Here is a 12,287-nt window from a genome sequence, read left to right on the forward strand (position 1 = left end):
TTGATTATGGTATTAATATGAAATTGTTCTTACCAGGAGTAGTAATTATTCTTTGTCACTAACCGTGAGCGATATTTCTATTTTATATATAAGGTGAAAGTAAAAAGGATACTAACATATAGAGAGAGTCTCCACTAGTTTTTTTTATTTAGAAAAAAAAATCTTCTCTAAAATCTGAATACAAGGTCAATTTATTTTTCAAAGATAATGCTCCATCATTAATGATACTCGAATAGAAAAGATGGAACATGATATCTTACCATGTGACTTGGTTAACAGGTACACACCTTTCTTACTCTTGTCCATTTTCTATATTATTCTAGTGTTCAACCATTTGTTGTTGCATCAATGTGCCCTTCAGAATTAAAATGAAAAATCGGTCTACCCCATAGTGAGGGAAATTGAAAAGCTACCTCGCATTCTTCTTTTTGTCAAAAAGCAGTGCTTCAAGTCCTCATTTTCTTTCGATATGCTTTTCCAAAGCACTTTTTTTTTTTATCTTTTGCCTTTTCCTTTTTCTGACACGCTTCCATTTTAGTGACACACCTGAATTCTTGGTGGCTAGGTAACATATCTGTTGTGCATGGGAAGGGTTAAATACTCATAGGAGATATTTAATTAATGGATCCATGAGTAATCATATAAGTGATCGCGATATTACTCTTTAACCTAAAATCTAAAGACTCGTATTTATATATATTTTTTTCACTTATATGGTGTTCAACGTTCTAATTTCTACTGAATATGAGATTTCACCTCATATTTATACTCTAACTCTAATAATATTTCAGGGCAAATCAAAATACAAATTGACTTAATTAATTTTATGAATTAAAAACTAAAGGTAAAGTTTTGACTTTCTTATTAACATATAAATCATAATGGGGTATTAGTGGGATAGATAGAACCTTAATATTGTACTTCGGTAAATCATAATTGGAGTTATAAGGGGGAGACAGATGTTTCACATGAACCTAAAAACGGTGCTAAATGGTTGACTTCAAGTGCCAATGAATCCTGTGGCAAAGATGTGGAGATGAAAGAAACCAATTAGCATCAATTAATATGTTGATATAATGGGTGCCTAACACATTCAAATGCAAAAATTATTGTGGTTCATCCACTATATGTTATAATCAAATCAATTTAATGTACATATTTAGTACTATTATATAAAGCTTTAGTGGGAAGCTGACTCCTAATCCATTGAAGTTGACAATGGATTAAAGAGGGATAAGAGTATGAAGCAATGATTCAAGAAATTGCTTTTCTAGTAAGTCACCTTTATAAGTGGCCATGCTTCCTAAACCGTGTCCCGTAGTCTAAGTGTTTCTGCTTTACTCTTTTCACCATAATTATATTTCACATGATCAAAAGAGAGGCGAAAATGGCTTAACAACTACATTTGTCAAACCTTATAATAAGAGTATTAGGCACTTTAGGCCAATGGAAGAGAGCTGGTAGGGCCAATTGCATTGAACTATTAGCAAGTGTGTGAGTTAAAAGCATGAAGCACTTTCTCCATGCTAATCAAATTTTCCATAATTTATATCATACTTGTACAACAATGAGTGACTAAAGGGCAAAGGTAAAGCTTTCTACCTTCGTTTCCCTTTCTTTGAACAAAAACTCACGTTGGCATTCAAAATTGGGGGAAAAAAAACCATTATTAGAAAACTAGAATTTTGGTGATTAAATTTGTAATTAAGTGTCACCAACCTTTATATTGGCTGCTAGTTTGATCAGGACTCATATGGTGATGAGTAATGGATATGTGGCTATAGGCTGCCAAAATGTTAGGCTATTAAAAGAAAAATCAGGAAAATATAAATGTCATTTTCATGTCGATCTCACAAAAATTGGAAATAAAAAATTCCGAATATCCTAGAATTGTGAGTGTAGTAATGTGCAACGGAGGAAAAGGGGCATAGATATATGAAATTTATAGCAAGCTTTTTTATTGGTGATGGCTAGAAACTAATTACGATGCCTACTTCCAACAAACCGTCTGCATAGTTTTTGTTCTAATAATTGAAGTTTGGGCATAGATATATGGAGGAAAATAAATTAACAATTGCTTTCTTCCGGAAAAGGGAAAGGAAAGGGCAAAAAGGAAAAGAGAGGAAAAGCCAAAAGTAACAAAGAGTGCAATGCCAAGAGGAAGAGGATATCGCCAATGTGTCATTTTTTCGCATTTAAGGGTCCCATCACCACTCATCTTATTCCCAAAGTGTGGTTTGTATTAGATTGAAGCTGAGAAAATATCTAGGTATTTTCTTGTGCTTGAGGGTGATTGATCAAGTGCACACAAGTTGGGCTAGTTTTGATGTATCCACCGCAAAGTACCATCTAAGGAAAATTCAATGATAATATCCAACATATTTTAATATAATTTCAATTAAGGAGAGTATATGTTTTAAGACAAATGTTTCAACTAAGGAAAGTGATTATATATATTTTTCGTTATAAAGTGGTATAAAAAGTAATATTAAAATATATAGAAGAATTGTTTGTCTAGAAAAAAGAAGAAAAAAGATCCGAATTTCCGAAGAGATCATTGAGAGAAAGAAGAATGTTCTAGGCTTTTGTCATTATTCATCTTTAATAATTTGTATCAACTTAATGTATGTTACAGCAACTCTTAAATTTTGTCAACTACTGATTTCAAAAAAAAAAAAATCTTGTCATCTACTTGTTCATTCTATGACCTTCTAACATTATCCATTTGTGTTGGGATTCGTGTATGTAAGAAATTAAGTATTTCTTTTGTCAATTTTAATAAAATTAAAACACAATTAGTGTTTAAAATAGAATTCTTTGTTCTGACCAAACATGTACAATGTTAATAGCAAGTTACAGCTAGCAAACAGCTTTATCTAAGGAATATAACACTTATGCTTATGCAACTCAAATATTAATCCCATTAATTCTATTTTTTTTCTCTAATCCTTTTTCTCAAATAAAATCAGGACTTCCGCTTACTTTTATGTGGTCTGTCAGGTCTGGGCAAAAATGTGACTTTTGTCATTTTAATCATAATGAAATTATATATTTCATGTTAAATCAAATGATAATTTCTCCCATGAAAATTCTATATTACCCTCGTAAAGGAAGAGAGTTTTTTTTAAGCAAAAGAGATTGTGCCAAAGCAGCATATTCAGGAATATATTAAAAACAGAAAGAGATACAGAATAAAATAAACATTGGGGAACCAAAACCAAACCCATACGTGAAAACACAGAAACAAGTAGGCACAACCTAAACATGTATGAAGGAATGGTTTGTCGATCTATCATATACATAACAAGAGAAAAGAAAAGGGGAATCAAATCCCATCAGCAAAAAGAACAAATAACCATCTAGATCTAATGCTCCAAGGAATATAAAGGAAGAGAGTTTAAAATCACAGCATTTCATTAAATTAAAACTCAAATTTATGTACATGGTCTTGATCACATTAGTATGAAATTCAACGTTTATAAAATCTGAAATTAACAAAAACATTTATAAAGAAGGGCCAAATGGAGATTGACCTTCGAGTGCAAATATAGAAAAAAGTTTGACTGCAAAACCAACTTGTCGAGCAAAGACAAAAATTGGCCTGGGTCATTTGATGGTGTCAAATGAAAGGGTCTTCATTTAACAAAGAAGCTCTTACGTTGGATACAAAGAATACCCAGCCCTTACGGTCTAGAAACCTTTCTAGCTTTGTAAACTATTAGATCCTCTTTATCATCTACTTATGAAATCAAACCAAAAGAAGCTTTTATGTGTCCTTAGCTTAAATGCCATTATTTCGTATACGTTACCCACCTTACAATAATATTTACTCCCTCCTGATCAAAATTATTAATTATTGATGTTTAACGTTAATGTACAACTTAAGAACTATTAATACTAATCACAAACTACATGTTTAGTCTAAAATATACCTTCCTTTAATACTTATAATGAGAGTAATTGGTGGCATATATCATAATTATCTAAATATGTAAAATATCAACAGTTTTTTTTAAAAAAAGAAGCTAACACATTAATAATTTTGGTTTTAAAGGAGTATAAAGAAAAAAAAAGGTTAAATGTTTCTCTATCCTCAAAACTGTCACTTATGGTTTGGTCCTTCAAATTTAAATTTACTTTTTTTAGTCTCTCAATTTCAATATATATATATATATATATATATATATATATATATATATATATATATATATATATATATTCTTTTTTTTGAAATAAAGAATATTTTATTGTCAAAAACTGAACAATACAAAACCCGCCGATCAAAGATCCAGGCCCAAACTGACAAGAAAATCCAAAAAGATTAGAGATTCCTATTGCAATACATCATAAGTTTTCTATTGTTTTCAATTCTTCTAAGAATCACATTTTTTATGGTCTCCCAATGAAGCTCTTCTTTCCTACCACCTTGAAATATGATCCGATTTCTCACAAACCAAACCCTATAAACAGTTTCAGCCACAGCCAGCCTCATCAAGCTTCTTTTACAACCTTTGCCTTTAGTATTTTCCACAATCCAACCACGCTCATCATCCCACATAGTAGGAGTGTGAACATACCCAATCCAACGCAGAATCTTCTCCCAAACTGGTTTGATTTCACAGCAACTAAAAAACAGATGTTGACATGTTTCAGCCATCTTACAGAAAACACACAAACCATCAGTGGGCATGCCTAACCTGATCATTCTCTCTTTTGTTAACAACCGCTTATTGCAAGCCAACCACAGAGTGAAAATTGCACGAGGCCTAGCATGGTTACCTATAATAATTTTTCTCCATTCCACCTACGGTTTAATACCTCTAATCACTTGCTACATTTTCCTCGTATTATACTTTCCAGCATCACACATCTCCTTCCAAACCGCAGACTGCGTAAGTAAATTTTTATACTTGAAAATAGCTTTCAACGTCCAAGAACAATTTTGCCCCGGCTGGAAGTTATCTGCATTATTATTTTTCATATAATAAATGTGTATCCAATGAATCCACAACTTATCCTTTTTCTCCCAAATATTCCAAAGAAGTTTACCAATTGTAGCTTTATTCCAATCCTCAAGACCAATCAGGTTCAATTCACCTGCATTTTTTGGATCACAAGTATGATCCCAAGAAATAGGGGCTTTCCTACTGTTATTGCTCTTACCTGTCCAAAGAAAACTTCTACAAATCCCTTCAATATGCTTCACCACTTTCTTAGGCAAAGGAAAAATTTGGAGCCAATAATTTGCGATGGCAAATAACACGCTGTTAATTAATTGCACTCTGCCAGCATATGATAGCAGTTTTGAGCTCCAATGTTGAACTCTTTTCAACATCTTATCGATCAAAGGTTGACAATTACTAATAGTGAGCTTTTTGCTGTCAAGAGGAACACCAAGGTACTTAAAAGGCATTTTACCAACCAAAAAACCAGATTCCTACTGCAATCTAACTTGAGTATCCTCATCCACCCCTCCAAAATAGATTTTACTCTTGGAATGACTTATCTGAAGACCTGTTGCTTCTGAAAACTCTTTCATTTTGTTCATCATCAGCTTCAATGAACCACGATCCCCTCTTAAGAAAATCAGAATATCGTCCGCCAAACACAAATTAATAATTTTCAGCTTCTCACACTTAGGGTGGTAATTGAAGTTATGGTTTGAACCAAGGCCATGAAGCACTCTATGGAGGTATTCCATAACAAGAACAAAGAGGAGAGGAGAAATTGGATCACCTTGCCTCAACCCTCCTTGAGCTTTTAAAATACCCGTTGGAGTACCATTAAGGGAGAATTTGTAGGAAAGAGAATTAACACAAGCCATCACCCAATCTATAAACTTATGAGGAAATCCCAACTCCACCATAATATGCTGCAATGCTTGCCACTCAACCGTATCATAAGCCTTCTGAATATCCATTTGCACCAAGCATCTAGGAGACACATTTTTCCTACCATACCCTCTCACCAGCTCCTGAGCGAGAAGAATATTGTCCTGGATATTCCTACCAGGAATAAATGCTGATTGAGTGTCTTCCACCACACTGTTTATCATAACACTCAGTCTACTAGTCAATATCTTCGAGATCACCTTATATATTGTACTACAACAGGATATTGGTCTCATGTCTTTGATGGTTTTTGCCTCTGGGGACTTAGGGATCAGAGAAACAATAGAGCAATTTACAGCTTTGTACAACTTACTAGTATTAAAAAATTCCAGAATAGCATTCTGCACATCATATTTAACAATGAGCAAGGCTGCCTTGAAAAAATGTGAAGTGAATCCATCTAAACCAGGAGCTTTGGTCTCACCAATATTCACTAAAACATTCCAAATTTCTTTTAGGTCAATAGGTCTAATGAGCTGCTGAGCAAGATCTCTAGACAAAGTTTTACCATCTCTCAAAACAGGGATATCAATTCCTTTCAAATCAGTTTCTTTAGTACCTACCAACTTTTTGTAAAAGCTCACAATCTCTTTTTCAATACTCTCTTGTGTGCACAACAAATTTCCATCTAAATCTGTCAAAGTATAGATGCCTTTATTCTTATTTTTTTCCTTCAAAGTATATATATTCTTTTTAGTTCCTCCTAATGGATTTTGACGGTTTGAATGTAAAATTTTGTGACGCTTTTTTTATCACATAAGAGACTAATTTTATTTTATTTTTAATTAAAGGACTAAAAATTAAATTTAAATTTGGGGAGACCAAAAACAAAAAATAACCTAAATTTAAGGGATAAATATATATTTATGCCAAGAGAAAATTAATTTTAAACCCTCTCCGTTCTATTTTATATGATGTTGTAAAAAACATTCTAAATTAATTATCATTTTACAAAACCAAATAAAATATTAATTTTTCTATAGAGTACCTCAGTGAGAGTCGTTGTTACTGTGTAGTAAATATAAAATAATTAATTAGAGAGATAAAAAAATATATTAAAAAGTTACATAATATATTTTATAAAATTTAAAATATTAATTACATTTTTTAATAAATGGAATGAAAAGAATACACTGTTAGTATAAAATATCACTTTATATGTACTTAAAAAAATTATTATAAAAATCGATCATCTTATTATATATATACTAAGTTATGTTACGATTAAATAATAATATAAAAAACTTTTACATCATCTCTAAATCCTAATTAAATTCCTATAAAGAACCCATATTCCTTGTTATCGACAAATAGAGGAATGTCTTAGCAATTGTGAATGTGTGCATACGATGATGACATCTTTCAATTGAACACTATAATAACAAGTGAAAGAATGGGCTTCTTTTACCATCTTTGTTACATAGTTGACGTTAACAACTAACAAGGTATATTATCTAAAAGATTAATATATATATATATATATATATATATATATACATAAAAAAAGTAAAAAAAAGATAAGAAAATTTATTCTAGCGGTCCAGCTTTTATGCTGCTAATGCTAGTTGGTAAGATCCTTAGGAGCAGATAAAGTACAGCTAGCTGGCATATTTTAGATGCAAGTTTATCCTCAAGAGTCCCAAAGGAGGGTCTAAGTGAAAAGATCTCTTATTCTTATTCCACTATACTCCCACAATTGTACCCTTCTTTCACTGCGGGAATAACTTTTCAGGACAAAACAAGCAGTAGAAAAAGTGTAATGCTTTGCTCTTTTGTTATAAATTCTTTTGTTATAAATTCCCGAGTTTAATGATTTTTTTTTAGCATTGTAACAGGACACATGGGATATGACTCTGACAACAGTGTCCACTGCTTTTCGCCTAGTAGGGTATATGTTATTAATATAATATGACATGATTTACACATAATTTATTCCTTAAGTATGTAATTAGAAATTTAATTCTTATAGGTGTATAAAAATATATTTGTTGAATAAAATCATTATTTTAATTAGATCTCATTATCTTAAAGAATTATTAATCTTTAACTCTCGATTGAGATATATAAAAAAACTTCGTATCCCATTGTCCAGAGACTCTTCGCTATGCGAAGGTATGGGGGAGGAATGTTGTACGCAGCCTTACCCTTGCATATGCAAAGAGGCTCTTTTCGGATTCGATTGAGATATATGTTGAATTAAAAAAAAAAAGTGTATGTACTTATATTCTGGTTCCGTTTTATTTACTTATCCCTCATCTTTTGAAAAAGCAGATACCTCTACTGATATTCAGATTCAGAGAGATGGGGAACTATCCACAAAATATACTGAATTTTCCACAAAACAAAGGAAGTCTCATATTTTCCATTTTCATAAGAAAATATAGTACCTCTGGATTTTTATACATGGTAAAGACCTTTTTTCCATCAGTATTTTCACATATTTATATATGTACACCAACTCAGAACTCACCAAACTAAGCACATAAAAAGCAAAAACAAAAAATATAATGTGACACGAAAGAAAGACAAAAATTAGTTCCCACTTCCCACCGCCAACTAAAAAAACCTCCTAGTAGATTAGTTCATTCCATTCCCTCTACCTATGCAGAGGAAAATCCGAGACTACCAACCTTCACTTCATTGCAAACTCAATGAGGCTAATTCCAAAACACCCATTGCTGAAAGATGGTCACCGTCTCTTACAAAGGGTGGTTTTTGTTGCTATTGCTAATTCAAGAGTTCTCATGAAAGTTAAGGGATCTAGACAAGGCTGCAGGGTTAGCCCTCAACACTGGAGAGGCTTCAACAACATGGTCTTTCTCATCTTTCTTTGATTGGAATCCCTTGAACATGCCACCACCAGTGACACACTCATTCTTGATCCCTAAAGTTGCCCATATGGAACTCTTTGCAGCCTCACTTGGGTCATCAATTCTCAATGTTTTCGGGACCAGAACAGACCCGTTTCTCTGCCTGGAGGGTGATTCTTCTTGCAAATGGTCTTGTTTTTCCGCGTCGTCGTCGCGGGAGTGTTTCCCTAGTGTTGGAGAATTAGGACCGGAACTGGGAGACCTTGGAGTAGGAGCAGAATGGTGTGAGTGTTGTGAGGGAAACCATGGAATGTTCCAAAATGCTGCAGGGTAGAATGACATGGGAAACCCTGGAGGGCACATAGCAGGTGCTGCTGAGGGAAAAGGATAAGGCCAAGGGAGAGTGGAAATGCATGGAACATGGTGGATGAAACCGTTGCTGTTGGGCACCATAATCGATTCTTGAGACGTGCTTTTCCCACTTTCCTCATTGGAAACAGTAATTGAAGATGCACTTGAGCAGTCATCACCGTTGTTATTGTTATTGTTGTGGTTGTCTTTGTTTCTCTGATCCTCAATTGTGTGAAATCCGTTTCTTGTGTTGTTGTTAAGACTACCCTTTTTCTCTGCTGTGAGGTTAAGGATTGATGCCATGGAATCACAAATTGGAGGGTCTAATCCGAAGCTGAGGACTCTCCCATTTTGTTTCAAAAGATGAGTTCCGTTGGGGGCATCGATTCTGGCCGCTTGAAGAGCTTCAGAGATTGTGATGTGGCGGTAGTGCGAGGCTGAGTTCTTGTTCTTTCTTCGCCCCGCTCCCACCGGCACGTTCCGCATGGTGCCGCCAGCGGTCCAGTACCTTTGGCACGCCTTGCAGAAATAGCGGGGTTGGTTAACGTTGTAGTTGTTGTAGTAGCAGAACTTGGTGTCCATGCTGTTGCAGCGCGGACACGGCAGAATTTTGTCTGGCTTCTTCAGTGTTTTGTTGTTGTTGTTTTCTTGTTGATCGTTCTCTGACTTGTCGTTTTTTGACTTTGCAGATTCTTCGTCTATGGAAGGTGTATTTGGGTTCTGAATACCCTCTGACGTCTTAGAGTCTGCAGCATCTGGAGGAGGATCAGCTTCTTTCGTTTTCTCACTAACTTTTTCAGCTCGAGGATCCTAATAATTTGACACAATTTTTTCTTATTAATGAAATGCATACTTAGGAATAATAACACCAAGTATTTACGTACATATTCACAAAGCACTATAACTCGAATCACAACAACAACAAGAAGGTTGGAGAAAATTAAAAATATTCTGCTCCATTTTTTAAATATTTGTGTTGACACTTGAGAGTATAGGTTTCTATCGGGATAGTGAAGAGTAAGTAAATCCAATTAAGAGTTTCACGATATATATATATATATATATATACCCAGAAGATGAAAAGGAACAATCCAAAGGGTTAAGAAAAGTCTAGATTCAGGATATGAAGAAGCTAACTTGATAGATTATAAGTGAAAAACGTATTTATTTCACCCTTAATAAAAGTCTAAAAATGGAAATTGGAGCTTTGAATTCTGATGGTAGAATACAAGCAGAAAGATTTGACTAGAAGAATCAGTGTGTGACTCACTGTGTTCACATAAATACAGCTCTTTAAGAAGGACCAATCAGTTTATCAAATAAATTAAAATTAATTCATGTAAAAATAAATACCCAGGCTTTTCAAGCAAATTGGAGTGAAATTCTTCAGTATATGGTTTAATCAATACTAACATGAAAAAAAAAAAAAATCAACTGAAACTTAAAAATAGAAATTTACAAGTAAAAACACTTCACTTTCCCTTCTCCACAAGGGAAGGAGGCAGAAAACTTGAAATTTTGCAACTAAATACAAAAATCATATTTATTTTTTAAATCGACTCTTCTTCGAATACTCTGTTTCTTGAGTGCCAGATCCCAGACACAAAATCCGAAAAATAAGCAACGCCCGACAAAATATTATAATCCTAAATTTCATAACCAGAAAAGATAGGAATCAGGAAGTACTAATTTTAAAAAAAAATTGAAAGAAAAAAAAATACACACACGGCCGTTTCACATTATAAAACCACCCCGAATTAGAAAAAAAAAATTGAAGCAAAAAGAAATACCGGAAAAAAAATTCAAAAAGAGGGAAATTTTGGTTCAAGAAGAAAAAAGTAGATGTTGAATAAAATGAAGAAAAAAAAAAGTAACACCAACCCATCAATTATTCAAATTCAACCAACCATGTCTCCTTTAATCAAATTACCTTGTCTTTCTCATCTTTGTCTGGGTTACCAATACCAAAGTCTTCTTCGTCCTTGTCGACGTCCATCGCCGGCGGCCAGTCGGTTTCGCCGCCGGCAATGGCTTGAGAATCGGCTTCTCCGGGGAAGGCAATCTTCTGGCCGAAGAGCTTAATTGCTGGATCCTTATTTTCCTGCATTTTTCTGGCGATCCAAAACGGAGGACACGACACAACAAAAAAAACGCGCGAGATTAACGGTTTTTTGTTTATGCCTATGTTTATGATTGCGGCGGCTGTGTCAGGTTGGCTGGTTCGTTACTTCCTCTGTTTCAGATGTGTTTGTGTGAGTTTCGGTTTTTTTTGAGGTTTGGGTTTTGATCTAAGTTGGCAATGGGAGGCACGACGAGTTGGATTTTGATCCGTTTAAACCAGAGCAGGGTGCCACGTCACCAGGGGTTTCGATTCTTGGCCACAAGTTTTTGTGGCTTGCAATAGATTTTCTTTTCAAAGTGTTTGATTCTCTTTCTCTGCGTTGGTGTTGCACGCTCTTGCTGTGCACCCCCACTCGCCGCCACGTGGGCGTGTGCTCAAGGGGTACCCGAATTTTGGTCTCCATGGAGGGACGTGATTGGTTAAGTTGTTGATAATATTGTCCAACCAAATTAGGCTACATGGACTTTCTTCCCACAACATATCACATTCTTCATCTTAAAAAAAAAAAAAAGTGACTTTTATTTATGAATGTATAATTTATTGACAATTATGTCTCTGAAAAATAAAAATATAAAATTTAGTTTCTGAAAGTATAAAAAATACAATAAATATATTTTGTCGTTAACTTTCGTATATCACAATCGATAAAATAATCTACGTGGTACAGGGAATGAATTTGTCATTGAAATGATTGTCAGCGTGGTCATGCTAATTAGATTGGATAAAAATATCATCAAGATATCATTTTTGGACGTAAAGGTCAATAATTTTTTATTAGACGAAATTGTCAATATTTTTTTATTGAAGAAAAATGTTAATAAATATTGTTTGGACCTAAATGTCAGTATATTCTATTGGACCAAAATGTTAATAAGTTATCATTGTTGGACGAAAATGTCAATAATTTTTTTTTATTGGACCTAAATATTAATATGTTTCTATTGGAGTAATTTATTAGACCTGAAATTTCATTTCATTTAAGGGTAAAATAGAATTTTAGTATAAACTTTCGTCATGTTTATTGTTACAAGCATAACATTATAATAATTACTTAAAAAATATACTGACAAACATAATTTAAAACAAACGTAATAATAACGATAATATTGATTA

The 12,287-nt window shown here is 33.6% G+C and overlaps 1 protein-coding gene across 1 annotated transcript; it reads right to left on the reverse strand.

Moving 5' to 3' along the window:
* Positions 1 to 8,201: 8,201 nt before the first annotated feature.
* On the reverse strand, positions 8,202 to 11,438 carry LOC114409713 (cyclic dof factor 3-like). Its single transcript, XM_028373278.1, has 2 exons — positions 10,983 to 11,438; positions 8,202 to 9,862 (listed from the first exon to the last, which is right to left on the reverse strand). The coding sequence occupies exons 1-2, from the start codon at positions 11,157 to 11,159 to the stop codon at positions 8,624 to 8,626; spliced, it is 1,416 nt and encodes a 471-aa protein (XP_028229079.1). The 5' UTR covers positions 11,160 to 11,438; the 3' UTR covers positions 8,202 to 8,623.
* Positions 11,439 to 12,287: the final 849 nt, after the last annotated feature.

This window comes from Glycine soja, chromosome 4 (genome assembly GCF_004193775.1).
Source record: "Glycine soja cultivar W05 chromosome 4, ASM419377v2, whole genome shotgun sequence".
Lineage (NCBI taxonomy): Eukaryota > Viridiplantae > Streptophyta > Magnoliopsida > Fabales > Fabaceae > Glycine > Glycine soja.

Bases quoted from the DNA above. Each gene is read 5' to 3' on its own strand.
- LOC114409713 (XM_028373278.1), bottom strand. From the start codon at position 11,159: ATGCAGGAAAATAAGGATCCAGCAATTAAGCTCTTCGGCCAGAAGATT. The intron at 9,863-10,982 runs GTAATTTGATTA...TCAAATTATTAG, and splicing joins ACAAAGATGAGAAAGACAAG to GATCCTCGAGCTGAAAAAGT.